Below are 22,319 nucleotides of genomic sequence, written 5' to 3'. Positions count from 1 at the left end.
TTGTCATGCCTGGTTGGTAGACTGATTGTGTGGATTGGGTTTTAAGGGTGGTTTGGTTTCTCAATCCACACTGAAAGGAGAAACCAAACCACCCTTAAAACCCAATCCACACAATCAGGCTACCAACCAGGCATGACAACTGCCATTATCGGGTTAAAATCATCCCACTTACTCATTAAGAGTTTCTTGGCGCATTGTGACCTGGTTAACTGGTAAGTTGGTTAACTGTCGGGTATTAATGTCTGATGTCAAAAGATGGTAATTTTGTGCTTATTTCTCTGTAATTAGGAACTGAGGAACTTAGAGCCGTTGTAGTGGGCTGTCTTACCAGGGCTGGTTACCCGGGCTGTCTTCTTGCTGGGCTACCTTTTTGGTTGCTTTGCTTGGCTGTCTAGCTGTTTGGTTGCTTTCTTGTGGTCTGCGGGACGCTAAAGCGCGGATGAAGTGACATATTGCATTGGCGAGCATGCTATCTACATGCCGAGTATCAGCGTGGGACGTATGTCCTGGCCATACCGTTCTATAGCTAACAGCTTACTGGATTAGCCGAGGAGCTAAATGCTATGTATATGTATACATGTATATGTGTTATTGTGTCCATTTCAGTGATCCACACTGTGACGGCCTGCTGAAAGGTGGCCTAAGAAACTGCTGCTATACATATATCTCTGTTTATCTAAGGAGTTTGAAGACCTGGATGCTACTCAACAGCTAGCCGAATGCTAAGAGGTCACGTGCTTATTTTATGAGGTGTATTGAATGGAATTGACTGTTGTTATTATTCCTGTTGTACGTTCCTTTGCTTTCCTTTGCATCAAAGAGACTTCCCTTAATGATCTTAACACTTAATACTTCAACAAAGATGATGTGAAAATGCAAAACATCAATATTGTGTCTGATAAGTAAAACTTAACTGGTATGCAAATCAAAGCAGGATTCGGCACAGACAACAAAAAACAAAGAAATTTTAAATGTGTATGAGGGTGTACTCTAGTGGCCTGGAGGGACATTTTTCCAACGTGACCTAAAAAAAAATGTACACTATTATAAACCCGGCATGGAAAAAAAATGAAACAAACAAGCAAAGAAAGAAAGAAATGTACAGAAACTATGTTTTAATCTAAAAACCGTTCAAAGAAAATTATAAATGAGAAAAAGAAATACTTGAATTTAAATGTCCTTAAAGGAGTCTTCAAGTGTATAAGCAGAGCAAGTAATGCACTAGACATAAGCCTAATCCCAATCAGATATACAGGTCCATATCACATCATGTTAATGATGGGTCGTTCATGAACGAGTAGTTTATTTTTCACTTTTCATTTATATGACTTGGACTAATGACAAGTCTCAGACAGTGATTTGTACAGAGTGTGTTGGGTGTGCATGAATAATGTTAAAACCCAGTAGGCTCTGTACAGGAAACAGAAATCCTATTCTAGTCTTTTAATAATTCGCTCCGTGGCATGACAACTACATGGATGCCACAAGGACATAGAAATGTGTTTGTTTTTTGTATGATAGTTGGACAGATATATTTTTTCCATATCTATCATATTTATGTTTACATTTTATTCTGTATTAATGTGCTAAATTTATTAAAACTGGGTTTTTGAATGTTACATTTGGCTTGAAGCAGACAAGTGTGATGTGGGAGGCCATAGTTTATCTGTTAACGCACTGGACTTTGGATCCGAAGGTTGTGAGATTAAATCCCAGTCACACCAAGCTGCCACTCCTGGGCCCCTGAGCAAGACCCTTAACCCTATAACTGCTCAGTTGTATCAATAATATAAATGTGTGTCGCTCTGTATAAGGGCATCTGCCAAATGACAGAAATGTAAAATGTCAATAATGTGTGTTGAACAGACAATACAAACCCAGTGTCACGTTTGTCATTGTAATCAATTTGAATTATTTATAATAATTAATTTAAAAAATAACCAGGACATCCATACGAATGAAATGATGAAATAGGAAAGAAACAAGCAAAGCAGAAAACAGCTCTGTAAGTCAGGTATGAGAACACTGAATATTTCTTCTCAGTGAGATTGTGAAACTGAGGATGTTATAAATTGTGAGGTGTGATTGCCGAACATGAACATGACAGCGTGTGTTGTTGGAAAAGTTTAATTCTAGCAGCCATATTTGTAGGTCTTCTGGAAAACAGATGAAGATTGATTAATAGCTCTCAACCGACAAAATTCATTAACATAAGATATACATTTTTCATTTAATATTTTTCACAATATCAGTAAATCGGGTCATTTAAAAGAAGCATATAATTAGTGGTAATTAGGGAATTAGTGGTTGTTTATTTATTGAGGCAGACTAGTGTTCATATGCATACTTACAAACAATATTTATCTACATATAAAACTGTATTAAATCTAAAAAGTTTTCTTACTAAAAGATCAGAAACAACTGGAGAGACAAAAATGATCAGGTGACCGCTGTACATCAGGTAAAAAAATCTGTTAATATTAGAGATACGACTCCATGCTATATGTCTCCTGAATTAATAAAGCATCAGACAGGAGGACGACCTGAGGAAAAGGACAACACAGGAAGTAGGAATAGTTTCTCTCTCAAGCATATTTACATTTATAGCATCTGATAAATAACAATATCTAGAATAACTTACAGAAATAGAAGTCCTTCTAGTTTTCATCAAAACACATCCTCAGGGAGTAATAAAATATTATGAAGCTAAATACCAAATAGACATAGAGACTCTGGAGAGCTCTGGAGTGTGTGCAGTGTGGTGTGATGGAGTGTGTATACAGTGTGATGTGATGGAGTGTGTGCAGTGTGGTGTGATAGAGTGTGTAGTGTTTTGTGATTGAGTGTGTATAGTGTGGTGTGATTTAGTGTGTACAGTGTGGTGTGATGGAGTGTATGCAGTGTGAATTTCTAATGTGAGGTGTGAGTTAGTGTGATGTGGTTCTTCTTCTCCACAGAGTGTCATTGTGTCGTATCACATCCTCCAACTCAGCACCTGCAGTTGCTCCCAGCTGCAGCAGTGCAGTTTCTCTACTATCTGATTGAGGGAGGTTTTTGTACGACTCTATATCACTGTGTGAACCAGTAGCCAGAGATGCCGTGGTGACTCTGACAGTAATAATCTCCTGCATCTTCAGCCTGGACTCCACTGATGGTCAGAGTGAAATCAGATCCAGATCCACTGCCACTGAAACGAGCTGGAAAACCCGACTGTAGCTGGTTTACAAATTTAATCAGGAGTTTAGGAGCTTCTCCAGCTTTCTGCTGATACCAGTGCAAATAGTGGCCATATGAACCGTGATAATACACTGCCTGACTGGTTTTACAGTTGATGGTGACTGTTTCTCCTGGAAGAACAGATTTCACTGCAGGAGTCTGAGTTACTGTGACTTGACCTCTGCATTCTGTAAAAATACACAATAATGCAGCATGAAACTGAAATATTAGAACAGAAACAATACGTGTATTTGTATGAACACATCATTGTAGAGATAAAATATAAAGCAGTGTCTGACCTTGAGTCCAGAGGATCAGTGTCCAGATGAAGATGGGGATCAAAGTCATGGTAGCTGTGGATGAAGTTTCTGTAGCAGCAGCTCTCAGTCATGAAGTGTGAAAGTCACAGCGCTATAAACACTCCCAGAGCACTGAAGCATGTGCTGCTAATGCAAAGTGTCCTCTAAGTATGGAAACGTCTTTACCACATTCCCCCAATCGTACTGTCATTCTCACACTCAGTCACAATGGTAGATTTTTTGGAAAATATCAAGAGGTTACAAGTGCATGTAGAGAAATGACAGAAGTAAGACATTTACTTTATTTCCATCAGGATTCAAACTGACTACAGAGAAGATTTCAAGGAGACCAGAATTATAACATTATTCTTTACTGTGTTATGTATATTGTGTTACTGAGTGTGAAGACAAATCTCATCACTAATCCATCATTAAGTGTTATTTCTCCTCCAGTTTTTTTCAGTGTGTACACTACACTGTGCTCCAGATTTTGGTGTGTGTGTCTGTTTGTGTGTTCATGTTCATTGTAGTGCAACAGAGGGGTTTTTTAATGACGGTTTCATAAGAATGTATCACTGTGGGGACTTTTGGTGGAGAAACAAAACTCATTATGTAAAGTAAGTGCCCACTTTTAAAGATTGAGATTTTTAAATCTCATGGATTCATTCATTTTTTTTACACATTGAAAATAGATACAGCTTCACTACAATATAATCATGTGACATTTTTATTAATAAATAGATCTTTACTATAAATTGTATATGAGTCACTTTACACTGTAATTACACTGTCATTACTCTGCTATACTCTGTCATTCTCACATTCAAATAGGAGATTTTTAGTAAAATATCAAGTGGTAACACTGAGGCATTATGGGTAAAACCTGTTCAACTGCTGATCTACATTTTTGTCTTTTCAGCTTTTCGTTTGTGTTATGTATTTGTGTGTCTTACACACTAGCTGCATATTCAGTTTTTACTGATTCATCTCAGTGTTTCTGAAGAAAAATCAGTAAAAAGGAATAAAAGCAGGCAGAAAGTGAGTGTAGAGATCAGCTGATGTGAACAGAAGTTGGTGTTGTGTAGCTGTTTTGTAATAAGACGTGTAAATGATGGAGAGAGCAGTGAGTTTAGATCAGCAGAGTTTTTGTATAGACACTGAACCTGTATGTATCAGTGTGGATCACTTTTAGTGGAGGAACCAAACTGACTGACTTATTATTTGTCATGTCAATATTCCTCTGTTATTCATTTTTTCTTTGATGTCAGAAGACAAAAAACCCATCAGATTATAGTGTTAGTAGCTCATTTTTTTTTTTAATGAAACAAAATAGACACATTCTGTATATTACTGTGACATGTTCCTCTGAATTTTAGATTAGATTAGATTCAACTTTATTGTCATTACACATGTTTGAGTACAAGGCAACGAAATGCTGTTTGGGTCTAACCAGAGTGCAGTTGCAGCAAGTGAAGGATATATAGTGTTTACATCTTCTTCTTCTTCTTCTTTCGGCTGCTCCCATTAGGGGTCGCCACAGCGGATCATCCGTCTCCATACCCCCCTGTCCTCTACAGCTGGCTCTTCCACACCAACTACCTGCATGTCTTCCCTCACCACATCCATGAACCTCCTCCTTGGGCTTCCTCTTTTCCTCCTACCTGGTGGCTCCATCCTCAGCATTCTTCTACCAATATAATTCATGTCCCTCCTTTGCACATGTCCAAACCATCTCAATCTCGCCTCCCTCACATTGTCACCTGTTACGTCTTCTTTTTATACGTCTAGGGTTGAAGCTGTAACATTCATACTGTGATCCATTCTGTGAATAGGCCAGGGAAAAGGACACGTAAACCAAGTATAATATAAAAGGATTTATTCAAACAAGGAGGAACAGGAGGGAATGGCAAAGTATATACAATATTTACACTAATCAAAAACCAAAGCATAATAAATAATCCCACAGGAGAGACAGGCGGAGAGTGGCGCTAAAGAAAAGAACACAACAAAACCAACCCAACTACCTCAGTAATAAACCACTAACCTAACACTAAACAAAATTCTTCCGGCGCCTCTACACGCCCTAGCTTACCTACTCTAAACTAACCAAACTACAAAAGTAGCGCACACTACTAGCTAGTGTCTCTATACATAACATCATCTACGTGTTGCAAGATGTAAGTCACGTGACATACTACCTGCCCAACACTCCTGGGGAAAACAAGGGTTGATGTCAGGATATAACCACTCAAAAACAAACAAGATAACATTCAACGAATCAACGATTGTTGTACAAACCCAAGTCAAAAGGGGAAAATATAAGAAACAATCAATGCTTCAAACACAACAATGCAAAAACAAATGGTGCTCATGGTGCTCTCCCCAACATTCCTGCAGTGCTCTTTTTAAACCCCAGCAGTTGACCGGATTGGCCACAGGTGCAGTCAGGTCACACACGTTGATTATCTCCCTAGCCAATAGCAGTCCAAAGAGGGAGGAACCTTGAGAAATTGACAGAAAGGTGAACCAATAGAGAGACAAACACCCACACACACGAACATCCAATGGGACGTAACACACCAAAACATCCTACATGCGCTGTCCCTCTAATAAACTCATTTCTAATCTTGTCCATCCTTGTCACTCCCAACGAAAACCTTAACATCTTCAGCTCTGCTACCTCCAGCTCCATCTCCTGTCTTTTACTCAATGCCACCATCTCTAATCCATACAACATTGCAGGTCTCACCACAGTCCTATAAACTTTCCCTTTCATTCTTGCAAATACCCTACTATCACAAATCACTCCTGTCACTCTTCTCCACCCACTCCATCTTGCCTGCACTCTTTTCTTCACTTCTCTAACACACTCTCCATTACTTTGCACTGTTGACCCCAGGTACCTGAACTCCTCCACCTTCTCCAGCTCTTCTCCCTGCAACCGCATCACTCCACTGCCCTCCCTCTCATTCACACATTTGTACTCTGTCTTACTCCTACTGACTCTCATTCCCCTTCTCTCCAACGCATATCTCCACCTCTCCAGGCTCTTCTCAACCTGCTCACTACTCTCACCACAAATCACAATATCATCCGCAAACATCATAGTCCAGGGAGACTCCTGTCTGACCTCGTCCATCACCACTGCAAACAGGAAAGGGCTCAGGGCCGATCGTTGATGCAGTCCAACCTTCACCCTGAACCAGTCTGTCGTACCTACTGCACACTTCACTGCTGTCACACTGTCCTCATACATGTCCTGCACCACCCTCACATACTTCTCTGACACACCTGACTTCCTCATACAATACCACAACTCCTCTCTTGACACTCTGTCGTACGCTTTCTCTAAATGCACAAATACACAATGCAATTCCTTCTGTCCTTCTCTATACTTCTCCATCAACATCCTCAAAGCAAATAAGGCATCTGTGGTGCTCTTCCTCGGCATGAAACCATACTGTTGCTCACAGATGGTCACCTCTTCTCTCAGCCTGGATTCCACTACTCTTTCCATAACTTCATGGTGTGACTGATCAACTTAATTCCCCTGTAGTTACTGCAAGACTACACATCTCCTTTATGCTGAAAGATCGGTACCAGCACACTTCTTCTCCATTCCTCAGGCATCTTCTCACCTTCCAAAATCCTGTTAAACAACCTGGTCAAAAACTCTACTGCCATCTCTCCTAAACATCTATACGCTTCTACCGGTATGTCATCTGGTCCAACCGACTTTCCACTCTTCATCCTCTTAATCACTGCTCTCACTTCCTCCTTACTAATCCTATCTACATCCTGCTTCACCAACTCCACATCGTCCAACCGTCTCTCTCTCTGATTTTCCTCATTCATCAGCTGCTCAAAATACTCCCTACACCTTCTCAACACACTCTCCTCACTAGTCAATATATAGTGTTTACATGATTGACATAAATTAAATAAAATGGTATTATAACTATAAACAGTAATTTACAAGTAAATCTTAGAGACTGTATGTATATTAAATGCTGTTGATGTTTGTGATTAGTGAATATTCACTACCATTCAATTTCCACATGCAGTAACTATAATAGAAATCATTATAGATCTAAAATAAAAGTAATTGAATTGCAGGTGAAACGTTTGTGATGCTCCACTGAACTCAGTTCTGCTCTGTAAGATATAAAGTGAAGTGAAACACACAGTGAGCTGAAATAAAGACTGAGAGATTGGCAAATGTCCATTCCTGTCTAAACTCTGTGTGTTTAGGTGTCACCCAGACCAGTGTGACAGTGCTGCAGCAATAGATGCTCGCACACTCATCAGTGTAACTCAGCTCGTCTGTGTAATCATCACCTAAATATGTGTTAAGTGTGTGTATTCCTGCAATGTTCTACATTATTGATGATGCACATCATACACAAATAACCACTGCATCTGTCTCAGTATCTGTTATAGAACTTGAATATTCATGAGAAAGACTCCTGAGGGCCTCCATGTTCTTAGTGCACAGTAGACCTAAATAATACATTAACTATATTTATACACATATTAAAAGTTTCTTGGTTTCCACTCTTTAGTGCAATATAATTTATAACAATTTTAATTAAACACAGATGTTAATATTATAAACTCATTTCATAACTAATTATAATAGTAAATATTCAGTTCACAGTTCATTCTCTAGGATGAAATTTTCACTCTACTAAGAAAACTTTCTTTTGTTCCTAATGCTAAATGCTCAAAATATTATAAAAGATAATGAAGCTCTGTAGGTGATAATCACAGCTCATATTTATGAAGTCAGTAGCTGTTTCTGACCAGTAAAGCAAAGTGCTTTAATTTGTGTTCTGGTCCCAAAGGTTCTCAAGACCAATAAATTAAACACACAGACACAAATCAATGTAAAAGACACAATATTTGTGTCTGTTAAATAGGAATTTGTGTGTTTGTGTGTATCACATCCTCCAACTCAGCACCTGCAGTCGCTCCCAGCTGCAGCAGTGCAGTTTCTCTACTATCTCACTGAGAGAGGTTTTTGTATGACTCTATATCACTGTGTGAACCAGTAGCCAGTGATGCTGTGGTAACTCTGACAGTAATAATCTCCTGCATCTTCAGTCTGGACTCCACTGATGGTCAGAGTGAAATCAGATCCAGATCCACTGCCACTGAAACGAGCTGGAAAACCAGACTGTAACTGATTTACAAGTTTAATCAGTAGTTTAGGAGCCTCTCCAGCTTTCTGCTGATACCAGTGCAACCAGTCACCATTTGAATCCTTGTACACTGCCTGACTGGTTTTACAGTTGATGATGACTGTTTCTCCTGGAAGAACAGATTTCACTGCAGGAGTCTGAGTTACTGTTGCTTGACCTCTGCATTCTGTAAAAATACACAATAATTCAGCATGAAACTAAAATATTAGAACAGAAACAATACGTGTATTTGTATGAACACATCATTGTAGAGATAAAATATGAAGCAGTGTCTGACCTTGAGTCCAGAGGATCAGTGTCCAGATGAAGACGGGGATCAAAGTCATGGTAGCTGTGGGTGAAGTTTCTGTAGCAGCAGCTCTCAGTCATGAAGTGTGAAAGTCACAGCGCTATAAACACTCCCAGAGCACTGAAGCATGTGCTGCCAATGCAAAGTGTCCTCTAAGTATGGAAACATCTTTAATCCATTCCCCCAATCTTACTGTCATTCTCACACTCAGTCACAATAAGAGATTTCTTGGAAAATATCAAGAGGTAACAAGTGCTTGTAGAGAAATGACAGAAGTTTATACATTTACTTTATTTCCATCAGGATTCAGACTGACTACAGAGGAGATTTCTAAGAGACCAACATTATAACATTATTCTTTACTGTCTTTATGTATCATGTATATTGTGTTACTGACTGTGGAGACAAATCTCATCACTAATCTATCATTTGGTGTTTTTATCTCTGCAGTGTGTACAGTATACTGTGCTCAGAGTCAGGTGTGTGTGTGTGTGTGTGTGTGTGTGTGTGTGTGTGTGTGTGTGTGTGTGTTTATTTTAGTGTAGTAGAGTTTTTTGTATGACAGGTTCACAGGAATGTATCACTGTAGTACACTTTTGGTGGAGGAACAAAACTCATTATAAAAATGAAGTGCCCTCTTGCACTAAAATCTCATGGATTCTCATAATCCATTTTATACAATGTAGACAAATACAGATTCACTACAATTTAATAATGTGACATTCTTTTAAATAGATATTTTCTATAAAATAGAGAAATGTGATGTGAAGAGGAGAGAGCTGCTTCTAGAAATTCTCTGCTTTTGTCTCATTTCGTAAAATTCTCTGAGTTACATGATCTCTTTTTCAGGTCCATGTGAAATAGATTTTATTTCTTTGTTTTACTCAAATTCATCATCAATGTAGAATTTGGTGTGACAGTAAAGTAGGAATAATGATGGTTTATTGTTTTTAAATTAATGCTAAGCTAAAAATCAATTTTAAGATCTACAAAATTGAACAAAGAAACAAAGATGAATGTACACTGGTGTGATGTTTGGTTAAACACAGTGTGTTTGTTCTGAACTTGTTAAGATGAAGGTTGTTTTGTTCAACTGCAGTTTGGTTTGATAACATTATCAGAACTGTGTTTTGTTGTTTGACCTGAATCTCCTCTACAGTCGTTACAATGACAAAATATTACCATGTTCAGTGTGATAGAGTTAACTATCACATAACTATACTATCATTATAACATTACTATTATTATATGTTTTATGGTCTCCAGCGGGTCCCACTGTGAAGCCCTCTGTGTCTCTGCTCCATCCATCGTCTCTGCAGCTCTTTGAGGGACCGGCCTCGCTGCTCTGCCTGCTGTTTGCCTACTCTCCACAGGGGGTGATGGTGAGCTGGACAGTGGATGGCTCAGTGGTGAACGAAGGGGTTCTAACCAGCCCTGAAGAACAGAAGAAGGACGGTTACACACGCAGCAGCACCCTGACCCTCAGCAAAGCGCTCTTGGAAAAGGGGGAGGAATTTGTCTCTACCGTCTCCCATGACAGTGTCAATCATCTGATCAAGTTCAGAAAGAGCCAGTGTGAAGACTAACAGCTCCAAGATAGAATTAAACACAGAGCTGCTCACACATCCATCTACAAAAGAGTTTCAGTTCTACACAATGCTGATATTCCTGTCTTTACTCTCTTCACTGTCCTGTTGCTCTTCCTGTAGTTTTGCTCTGCTGAAATAAAGCTTCATTTTGGACATTGGGTGTGTTTTATTAGAGTTAGTAGTCATTATCAGTGTGATGAGAGAGTGTGTTTAGCTGTACATTCAGTGCTGTGTGTTGTGCTTCAGTGAGTTTGGCTGAAGGAAGTTGAACATCTGGTGAAAATGGTGCTCTATATTGGGAGAAAGAGGATCATTCAGCCGTCTTCATGTAAATCTCCCTCTCATTTCACTGCTCTGTGCTACTGAGTGAAAGGAGACAGATACACATATTACTTAATTCTCACCTAAGCATGTTACGTGTGTGTATCACTGCAATGTCCTGCTCTGAATTATTAATAAAGCCTTTGCATCAGTAAACACATTATAGACACTTTGCATTATAGATGATGCACTTTATACACAAATCACCACTGTATCATCTAAGTATCTGTTACATAACCTGATTATTCATGAAAAAAACACCTGATGGCCTTTATGTCTTTATTGCCCAATTTACCCAAAACATACATCATATACATTTATTGCTATATTCCCAGTGTACTATTTACAATTATATTTCCCTCAAAGCAATATAATTAGTTTTATTTTAACCGTAACACATGCTTTTATACAAATTTATTGAGTATGTTCCCAATCAGAGAGAATATTACTTATGCATTAACAACAACAACAATAATAATAATAATAATAAGTTCAGCAATAGGTTTTAAAGTCAGTCAATCATTGGGAATTATTGGGTTCATGACTTTTATATTTACTGCATTTTGAGTGGTCTGATGCAATAAGTAATTAAGAGAAACATAAAATGTGCTTGAGTGAGAGTGACGATGTATGTTTGTCGGGGATCCACCTGCCACGCCCCTCCTCGGTAGCTGTCACGTAGCTGCCGCTCCCGGCATTCTTACCGATTGAGCATATAAGCCTCCGTTCCATCACTAGTGTCAAACCTGCTCAATGGCTACGGACACCGACCTAACGCAAGACTGCCAGCATTCTCCGCTGGTTCTGTGGATTACTCTCCTTCTGTGGATTACTCTTCCTATGTGGATTACTCTCCTTCTGTGGTTTACTTTCCTCATCGGATTACACGGGCATTACAGACCCGACCCGCATCACGGTTTGTAGCGCTCTCAATATTACGTCCATGGACTAGACTCTTGTTATAATCATGATAGAGCTGCTCCCGCTCTCATCTCGAGGTGCGTACCCTGACAGAAGGTCCGACTAATACAGAAAGAGGAATCGCGATGGTTCGGCAGCCAAACTCCACTTTGGGTTTACCCGGAAGCTTACTGCCGCTCCTCATGAATCATGCTCGCCAGCGCTGGAGTATGCAAGCGCAGCTGCATACTCCGGCCACACCCCTCCGAGAGCCCAGGGGGTTTCCCTGACCACATCTCCAGCAAGATGACCGAGTGGGGGAATTCCTACGGAGTGTGGGCAGGTACGTGGATGTGCAGTCATCCCAATTCCCCACCGAGCGGGCCAAGCTCACCTTTTGCATTTCCCTCCTGTCTGGAGATGCTCTCTCTAAAGCCAGCAGGCTATGAAGCGCTAATGGAGGCGATTTTGGTTTGTATGGCGATTGCATTAAACAACTCCTGGGGATGGTCGGGAAGACAACAGCAGATCTCCACATCTGCACCTTCAGATCCTCCGAGCGCGCCGGCCTGTCTCAGAGTTCCTCGGAGCGCGCCGGCCTGTCTCAGAGTTCCTACGAGCGCGCCGCCTCGTTTCAGACTTCCTACGAGCGCGCCGCCTCGTTTCAAAGTTCCTACAAGCATGCCGCCCCCTCTCAGAGTTCCTCGAGCGCCGGCCTGTCTCAGAGTTCCTCGAGCGCCGGCCTGTCTCAGAGTTCTGCTGAGGGTGCCACTCTGCTCCCAAATATTAATATGATGTGAGGTCCAGTTAACAGCTAAAACAGGTAGAAGTAATAACTACTTTTTACTTAAGTACATGTCCGAGCCAAGACTTCTTTACTTTCACTTAAGTAAAAATGTATAATCAGTACTTCAACTTTTATCCGAGTATTTTAAACCATAAGTAACTGTACTTCTACTTAAGTAATGGATGTGTGTACTTTTGCCACCTCTGGGGCAGAGTCAGTAACCCTCGGAAGGTAAGTAGTTTTTATGGGGAATCGGTAACGAGAGACACCTGTCTCTTGTTAATGCCGGGAGCGGCAGAGCGAGGCAGCGTGAGACCTACGGAGGGGGGCATGGCAGGTGGATCCCTGACAACAATATACAACATACTGTGCAAAGATTATGCATACACTTAGGTTCAACCTCAGTTAACTCGCCAACCCTATTAAGTCAACGTTTTTGAAGTGGAACCGCCAAATTCTTGCTTTGTCTTAGCATTTCTTAATCGGTTATGTCGATTTTTTTATGTCGCCGAACCCTAATATCTCAAGCACAAGGGGGGGCAAATTTGCCACTTAAGCAACCTGCTTCTTCTCCCGTGCATGCCCCGCCCACACGGAGCTCATTAATATATTGCCGATAATACATTGCCGTTAATATATTGCCGCCATATTGGTTTTTGTTTTTGTCTCAATCATCGGTTATCTTGACGCTTTTTGGCGTCCCCTAGGCCCTAGGAGGTATGAACCTCCTATAATAGCCAGCCAGCCCCAGGAATCGCCTGACCTCCTTTTTGGTCTTGGGTCTCGGACAGGCTGCAATCGCTGCCGTCTTATCGATTTGGGGACGCACCTGCCCGTGACCCAAGTGGAAACCCAGATACCGTACTTCCACCCGCCCAACCGCACACTTCTTCGGGTTCGCCGTGAGCCCTGCCCGTCTCAAAGTCCGCAGGACCGCCCTGAGATGCCGTAGATGCCGCTGCCAATCATTGCTACAAATGACTATGTCATCCAAATAGGCAGCGGCGTACCCGTTATGAGGACGGAGAATCCGATCAATTAGACGTTAAAACGTCGCCGGGCCCCGAACGAACCGAACGGAAGTGTAACGAATTGGTGTAAACCGAACGGAGTGGAAAAAGCCATTTTTTCCCGGGACATTGGCGTCAAGGGGATCTGCCAATATCCCTTGGTTAAGTCCAGTGTCGAGTAAAAGCGAGCCGCGCCTAACCGATCAAGCAGCTCGTCGATGCGAGGCATTGGATACGCGTCAAATTTAGACAACGCGTTGACCTTTCGGTAATCCACACAGAACCGGACCGACCCGTCGCCCCCTGGGGAACCAAGACCACCGGGCTGCTCCTGTCACTGTGGGACTCCTCGACCCCCCCCATGAAGTAATAACTACTTTTTACTTAAGTACATGTCCGAGCTAAGACTTCTTTACTTTCACTTAAGTAAAAATGTATAATCAGTACTTCAACTTTTATCCGAGTATTTTAAACCATAAGTAACTGTACTTCTACTTAAGTAATGGATGTGTGTACTTTTGCCACCTCTGGGGCAGAGTCAGTAACCCTCGGAAGGTCAGTAGTTTTTATGGGGAATCGAACGAGAGACACCTGTCTCTTGTTAATGCCGGGAGCGGCAGAGCGAGGCAGCGTGAGACCTACGGAGGGGGGCATGGCAGGTGGATCCCTGACAACAATATACAACATACTGTGCAAAGATTATGCATATACAGTCAAACCCACTTAGGTTCAACCTCAGTTAACTTGCCAACCCTATTAAGTCGACGTTTTTGAAGTGGAACCGCCAAATTCTTGCTTTGTCTTAGCATTTCTTAATCGGTTATGTCGATTTTTTTATGTCGCCGAACCCTAATATCTCGAGCACAAGGGGGGGAAAATTTGCCACTTAACGTCGTTTATGTCAGAAATCCCCCTGCCACGCCCCCTTCGGCGGCGGCATTCCCCGAAGCAACCTGCTTCTTCTCCCGTGCATGCCCCGCCCGCACGGAGCTTGTTAATATATTGCCGATAATACATTGCCGTTAATATATTGCCGCCATATTGGTTTTTGTTTTTGTCTCAATCATCGGTTATCTTGACGCTTTTTGGCGTCCCCTAGGCCCTAGGAGGTATGAACCTCCTATAATAGCCAGCCAGCCCCAGGAATCGCCTCACCTCCTTTTTGGTCTTGGGTCTCGGACAGGCTGCAATCGCTGCCGTCTTATCGATTTGGGGACGCACCTGCCCGTGACCCAAGTGGAAACCCAGATACCGTACTTCCACCCGCCCAACCGCACACTTCTTCGGGTTCGCCGTGAGCCCTGCCCGTCTCAAAGTCCGCAGGACCGCCCTGAGATGCCGTAGATGCCGCTGCCAATCATTGCTACAAATAACTATGTCATCCAAATAGGCAGCGGCGTACCCATTATGAGGACGGAGAATCTGATGCATTAGACGTTGAAACGTCGCCGGGCCCCGAACAAACCGAACGGAAGTGTAACGAATTGGTGTAAACCGAACGGAGTGGAAAAAGCCATTTTTTCCCGGGACATTGGCGTCAAGGGGATCTGCCAATATCCCTTGGTTAAGTCCAGTGTCGAGTAAAAGCGAGCCGCGCCTAACCGATCAAGCAGCTCGTCGATGAAAGGCATTGGATACGCGTTGAATTTAGACACCGCGTTGACCTTTCGGTAATCCACACAGAACCGGACCGACCCGTCGCCCCCTGGGGAACCAAGACCACCGGGCTGCTCCTGTCACTGTGGGACTCCTCGACCACCCCCATGTCAAGCATCGCCTGAAGTTCCTCCTGAACCACATTCTTTTTGTGTTCGGGCAGCCAGTACAGGTGACTGCGCACCACAATACCGGGAGATGTCTCAATATGGTGTTCTAGAAGGTTTGTTCGCCCAGGCAGGGGAGAGAACACGTCCGTAAACTTCTGCTGTAATTTACCGACCTGCGCTCTCTGCGATGGCGAGAGGTGGTCTCCACAGGTAAACGAGGCAGATTCTGACGCGGTTTTTAGTCGTACCTCCGGTCCCAGCTCCGCCCTCTCTGGAATCACCGTCGCTAGAGACACCGGCACCACCTCGCTCCATAATTTTAGGAGATTCAGGTGATATACTTGGAGCGCCCCGCCCCTGTCCATGCGCCGCACCTCATAGTCGACATCTCCCACCCGCCGTGTAACCTCAAACGGCCCTTGCAACCTGGCGAGTAATTTCGAGCTTGACGTGGGCAGTAGAACGAGGACTTTATCTCCCGGTGAAAACTGCCTAAGCCGTTCGCCCTTGTCATACAGCCGGGATTGCCGTTCCTGTGCCTGTAGCAAATTCTCCATTGTTAGCTGTCCCAGTGTGTGGAGTTTTGCTCTCAGATCGAGAACGTACTGAATTTCATTTTTTGCGCTCGAAGGTCCCTCCTCCCAATTTTCCCGGAGAACGTCCAGCACTTACGGCCGTACAATAATTCAAACGGGGAGAACCCTGTGGAGGCTTGCGGGACCTCTCGTACTGCAAACAACAAGGGCTCGAGCCATTTATCCCAATTCCACGTGTCCCCGTGTACAAACTTCCGAATCATGTTTTGAAGGGTTCGATTGAAACGCTCAACCAGGCCGTCGGTTTGTGGATGATAGACACTGGTGCGGAACTATTTAATCCCCAACAACTCGTACAGTTCGCGAAGTGTTTGTGACATGAACGCCGTGCATTGATCAGTCAGGATCTCTTTCGGGATCCCAACTCGGGAGATAATGCGGAAGAGCGCCTCTGAAACACTGCGTGCAGAGATGTTGCGAAGGGGCACTGCTTCCGGATATCGCGTCGCATAGTCCACTATGACTAATACGAAGCGATGCCCACGTGCGGTTCGCTCTAATGGCCCAACGAGGTCCATGCCGATTTTTCCGAAGGGAACCTCGATTAATGGTAAAGAGCGCAAAGGCGCTTTTGGGATGGCCGGCGAATTCACCAGCTGACATTCCCGGGCATGCCCACACCATCTACGCACATCGCCGTGAATGCCCGGCCAATAAAAACGGTCCATTAGGCGGTCTTAACACAGCCCAGGTGCCCGGCCATCGGATTATAATGAGCCGCATGGAATAAAAGTTCCCTGCGGCTCTTTGGGACCAACAACTGGGTCAATTCCTCTCTGGTTCGAGTGTCCTGCGTCACTCGGTATAATCTATCTTTGATCACGGCGAAGTAGGGATGGGAAAGCGCGCTATCCAGCTGGATTTGCTGACCATCGATTGCTCTCACCTGGTCGAAGGCGTGTCAGAGCATTTCGTCCCGCGATTGCTCGAGGGGGAAATCCCCGGGGGGAGTTTGCCTGATGCGGAACTGACGTCCCCGGCGCCGCCTCCCCAGCCAACATAGCGCACGCCCCCTCCCGCTTCACCTTACCGCAGGACCCATCCTCACACATTTCCCTAAGTAAGCGAGGAAAAGCGGCCCAACTAACCGCCGCCTCCACTCTATGATTTTTCCCCCTAAAATGAACTGAAATAGCCACCAGTGGATATTCGTGAACGTCCCCATGCACACATTTCACCTTCACCCGGCATGCAGTATTCAAAACCTTGCATTGCACCAGGCTTTGATGGATGGCTGTCTGCTCACAGCCCGAATCCACCAACGCCTGGTGTGTACCCCCTTGGATACTCACAGGTATACGGTACGTTCCTGCTTGATCGGGGGCAGCCTGTGGCGCCTCAGGAATCTGGACCATCACCCCCAACTCTATGACGGGACACTGAACAGACCGGCCCAGGCTTCCGCTCCGCACCTGCCCGGACTGTCTCCCCCACCTGTTGAGTCAAAGGCAAAGATCTGTGAGCGAGAGCAGAAGGGGAGGAAGAGGAAAAGGAAGAGGGAGGAGCTCGCGGCCGAGCCACCGGCTTCGGGGAAATCGGCCCCCGTTTCCAGGGTAAGGGAATGGGAGGAGAGAGAGAAGAGCCAGGGGACAGGGAAGAAGGAGATTCGGACGGAGACCCAGGGGATCCGCCTGCCCCCGCGGACGCCGCCAGGTGGTCCTCTGCCAACTGTACCGCCTTCTCCACGGTCTCCGGTCGCTGGCACTGAACCCATTCCTCCGTCCGCGGCGGAAGACGGGTGATGAACTGCTCCAACATCACACGATCCAGAACCTCGTCCGTGCTCCGGTCCTCGTCCCGCAGCCATCTCCGGCATGCATTGCGAAGCTGGTGGGTGAAGGCGAACGGTCGGCCGACCTCGCGCAGCGTCAACGCGCGAAGCCGCTGTCGGTGCTGCTCCGGTGTCCGCCCCACTCGCTGGAGGATCGCCCGCTTCAGATCGTCGTATTCCAGCATACGATCGGCCGGCAGCTGCTGAGCAGCGAGCTGGGCTTCCCCGGAAAGAAGCGGCAGCAGGCGGAGAGCTCTCTCCATCCCGGTCCATTCCCCAACGACCGCTACACGCTCAAACAGCTTCAGTAAAGCCTCCACATCGTCCTGTGTGCCCATCTTTATCAGCGGGATGATAGGCGGCGGACGGGGGGGGATTCACCGGAGCCTCCTTTGAGCTCAGAGCACTCCAGAATGCCGCCCGGTCCTCCGCCTGTGCTTGGATTACTTCCTCGAACCACTGTTCCTGCTCGGCACGCACCTGAAGGAGGGCCTGGTGCTGGGTCTGCTGGAGCTCGGCGATTGCCTTAACGAGCTACGCCAACGTGAAGGCTCTGTCATTTCCTGACCTGCGTCCTTTTCCAATCCCGGGTTTCGGCACCACTGTGGGAGAGCGTATAAATGCGGGAAGAAGGAACGCCACAACAGGTCAGGTGTAAAGGCTTCACAGCCACTTTTATTTTAGGTCTTCGTGTCTGTTTGTTTTGGTGTCTCATGCAGTACATCTTCTGGCTCACGCGCGTACACACACTCTCTCCTCCTTAAATCCACCCCCCGATCACTGGAAAATAGAGAACACTTATTAGGTCACATTAGCTTCAGGTGAGGCAATCCCCTGCCTACCTGCTCCCGGCCCCGCCCTCCATTCACAAACCGCCGCTCGGCCACGCCCCCGCTGCCACAATATTTACTTATTTTTATTATTTAATTCTTCACTCTGTTCTCCATAAATAATTAAAATAAAATATATTGTGTGTATCAGTAATAAACTGGGAGTAACTCTAAACTGTTTGTAGTAATATTAAAAAGAAATGAGTAAATATTAAACATAATTAGTATTAGTAAATAGTAATAAATCTCCAGTGTGTTTGTGTTGGTGAGTGGAAACCTGCTCACTGTTATATCTGCAGTATTGTGTACATTGTTCTGAAGTCTCTTGCTGATGGAAAATAGAGACGAATGCTGCTGTGTGTTTGTGTTAAACAGTGAACATTTCTGTCATTAGATTCATGTCATACCATCACACAGGGATCACTTTATGTGACACATCAGTAAAAAGTAACTTAGACAGAATAAAGCTGATCGAAGTCCGAGTCGCTCCAAAATATAACGAGTAGCTCGTAAATGTTCTCCTGCAGATTAGTTCTACTGAACTACAGTGATGTAAAAAAGCAGTAATGAGTAAATGTTGTGCAACTTTGTTTAAATGTGTGGGCTTTTTATGTTTTTTTCTGTTCTCCAGAGGGTCCCACTGTGAAGCCCTCCGTGTCTCTGCTCCATCCATCGTTTCTGCAGCTCTCTGAGGGACCGGCCTCACTGCTCTGCCTGCTCTCTGCCTACTCTCCACAGGGGGCGACAGTGAGCTGGACAGTGGATGGCTCAGTGGTGAATGAAGGGGTTCTAACCAGCCCTGAAGAACAGAAGAAGGACGGTTACACACGCAGCAGCACCCTGACCCTCAGCAAAGCACTCTGGGAAAAGGGGGAGGAGTTTGTCTGTACCGTCTCCCATGACAGTGTCAATCATCCGGTCACGTTCAGAAAGAGCCAGTGTGAAGACTAACAGCTCCAAGATAGAATTAAACACTGAGCTGCTCACACATCCATCTACAATAGAGTTTCAATTCTACACAATGCTGATATTCCTGTCTTTACTCTCTTCACTGTCCTGTTGCTCTTCCTGTAGTTTTGCTCTGCTGAAATAAAGCTTCATTTTGGACATTGGGTGTGTTTTATTAGAGTTAGTAGTCATTATCAGTGTGATGAGAGAGTGTGTTTAGCTGTACATTCAGTGCTGTGTGTTGTGCTTCAGTGAGTTTGGCTGAAGGAAGTTGAACATCTGGTGAAAGTGGTGCTCTATTTTGGGAGAAAGAGGATCATTCAGCCGTCTTCATGTAAATCTCCATCTCATTTCACTGCTCTGTGCTACTGAGTGAAAGGAGACAGTTACACAAATTACTTAATTATCACCTAAATATGTGTTACATGTGTGTATCACTGCAATGTCCTGCTCTGAATTATTAATAAAAGCCTTTTTATCAGTAAACACATTATAGACACTTTACATTATAGATGATGCACTTCATACACAAATCACCACTGTAATCTAAGTATCTGTTACAGAACCTGATTATTAATGAGAAAGACTCCTGATGGCCTTCATGTCTTTAGTGCACAATTTACCCAAAACATACATCATATAAGTTTATTGCTATATTCCCAGTGTATAGGTATTTACTTCCTATATTTCCTATTTACAATTATATTTCCCTTAAAGAAATTTAATTAGTTTTATTTTAACTGGAACACATGCTTTCATACAAATTTATTGAGTATGTTCCCAATCAGAGAGAATATTACTTATGCATTAAAAACAACAACAATAATAATAATAATAATAATAATAATATAATTAATTAATAATAATTAGTTCACCAATAGGTTTTAAAGCCAGTTTCTCATTGGGAATCATTGGGTTTATTTACTGCATTTAAAATGGTCTAAATAAAAATAAAAAACAATAAGTAATTAAGAGAAACATAAAATGTGCGTGATTGAGAGTGACGATGTATGTTTTAGTTTTGTTTTTTTGTTTTTTCAAATAAAATATTAAAATTTTCACCCTAAAACTTTTATAAGGGAGGATATCTGTGTTCTAATACTGTACTAAAATAACTAGTTACAATAGTAACAAAAATATTGTTCTAAAGATACAAACATAACTCCAGAATGAGAATGGGTAGTAGAGTCCTCTGCTGCTGCTACTCCACCATATGAGGTGATCAGACTGCAGAGAACAGCAGCACTAATCTAAACAGAAAGCTGAAGGACTGGAGCAGAGAAACCTCCAGCATCAACAGAAGCAGTGGAGCACACACACACACACACACACACACACACACACACACACACACACACACACTCACACACACTAATCCTAAAGGCACTGTATCTGACCTATGCCTAACAGACATTTAGTTTTACATTTACACTTGCGGCATTTAGCAGACGCCCTTATCCAGAGCGACGTACAAGATTTTTATGGGTTTTTTTTTTTTTATTACATTAGATTAGATTAAACTTTACTGTCATTGTGCAAGGTACAAAACCAACAAAATGCAGTTAGCATCTAAGTGGCCTATTTACAATAGATAACAGTAGAAAATAAGGTATGACATTCATATATACAGGTATGAGGGTGATTAATGTACAGAAGGCGCAGTAGATAATAATATATAATAAATATAGTAATATACAATATACAACATACTGTGCCAAGATTATGCATATGCTGACAAAAATGTCAAAAGATAATATACTCAAAAGACATGATATAATTATTTTCCTTTCAGGAACTCAAGCTGCATCACAACACTTTACAAATGTGACTGCATTGTCAACGCTCTATAATAATGCGTGTAATAAGTGAAAAATTTGACGCGTGGCATCACTGGTGGGTTGGCGTCACAACCAGGAAGCATACAAGCACATGGAGTGAAGCCGAAGCAAGCTTCTGTTTGTTCATCAAGCGCTTTGTTGTCAGAGTGTGTGGGTGAGACAGGTTGAGTGGAGACTGGGAAGAAGGACCTAAATGCAGGATGCAACAAGGGGTAAGGAAAATACAGACTTTAATAAAAAAAATAAAAACTGAGCAATGGGGCAAAAACACAGTCCAATAAACTCTCCAGGGTCAAAGAACAGGCAAACAATTCCAAAAAAAAAACCAACGAACAGAACTAGGAATGGCAAAGAAGAAACAAAAACCAGGAACAGGGGTCAGAGTCACGATCAGGGTCAGGAACAGGAACAGGAGCAGGAGCAAGAACCAAAGCAGGCAGGGTGGCAAGAATATTCCCCAGAGACTTTGGAAGCCGGTGATATAATCTGGAGTTAAAGTCTTGGGTGTCCTTAAATCGAAAAAGGAAGTGCGCAAAACCGGAAGTGCACGCCGCATGTCCGGAAGATCCTGATCCTGTGTATTTATGTCAATTGTTTGTCGATTGTTTGTCTCCAATCTGTGGCATTCCATCAATATCTCCCACCACGCTTTTATGAGCTGTCATTCACACACTCAGTCACAATGGGAGATTTCTTGGAAAATATCGAGATGTTACAAGTGAATGTATGGAAATGACAGAAGTTCAGGCTTTCACTTTAATTACATCAGGATTCAGACTGAGATTTTGCAGAGACCAGCATCATACATTTTTTCTTTACCATCTTTATGTATCATGTATATTGTGTTAAATTATATTGTGGAAAATCTCCTCACTAATCAATCATTTGGTGTTATTTCTCCCTCTGTCTTCTGCACTGTGAACAGTACGCTGTGCTAAGAGTCAAAGAAGTGTGTGTG

The 22,319-nt window shown here is 43.3% G+C and overlaps 1 protein-coding gene and 4 gene segments (V, D, J or C); 2 read left to right on the top strand and 3 right to left on the bottom strand.

Annotated features, from left to right (window-relative positions):
• Positions 1 to 2,958: 2,958 nt before the first annotated feature.
• Positions 2,959 to 3,570, bottom strand: LOC124392690. The segment is given in 2 exon segments: positions 2,959 to 3,404; positions 3,516 to 3,570. Coding segments are annotated over 2 exon segments (384 nt in total).
• A 3,855-nt stretch (positions 3,571 to 7,425) lies between these two features.
• On the bottom strand, positions 7,426 to 9,057 carry LOC124392691. The segment is given in 2 exon segments: positions 7,426 to 8,882; positions 8,994 to 9,057. Coding segments are annotated over 2 exon segments (381 nt in total).
• A 964-nt stretch (positions 9,058 to 10,021) lies between these two features.
• LOC124392041 lies at positions 10,022 to 10,591 on the top strand. The segment is given in 2 exon segments: positions 10,022 to 10,031; positions 10,272 to 10,591. Coding segments are annotated over 2 exon segments (330 nt in total).
• A 6,688-nt stretch (positions 10,592 to 17,279) lies between these two features.
• Positions 17,280 to 18,193, bottom strand: LOC124392688 (zinc finger protein 213-like). Its single transcript, XM_046859858.1, has one exon. The coding sequence runs from the start codon at positions 18,081 to 18,083 to the stop codon at positions 17,313 to 17,315; it is 771 nt and encodes a 256-aa protein (XP_046715814.1). The 5' UTR covers positions 18,084 to 18,193; the 3' UTR covers positions 17,280 to 17,312.
• On the top strand, positions 18,159 to 19,526 carry LOC124392648. The segment is given in 2 exon segments: positions 18,159 to 18,240; positions 19,207 to 19,526. Coding segments are annotated over 2 exon segments (402 nt in total).
• Positions 19,527 to 22,319: the final 2,793 nt, after the last annotated feature.

Source organism: Silurus meridionalis, chromosome 10, assembly GCF_014805685.1.
Source record: "Silurus meridionalis isolate SWU-2019-XX chromosome 10, ASM1480568v1, whole genome shotgun sequence".
NCBI lineage: Eukaryota > Metazoa > Chordata > Actinopteri > Siluriformes > Siluridae > Silurus > Silurus meridionalis.
Note: the sequence above shows the minus strand (reverse complement) of the source record. Positions and strands in the feature narration are given on the sequence as shown.

Bases quoted from the DNA above. Each gene is read 5' to 3' on its own strand.
- LOC124392688 (XM_046859858.1), bottom strand. From the start codon at position 18,083: ATGGGCACACAGGACGATGTGGAGGCTTTACTGAAGCTGTTTGAGCGT.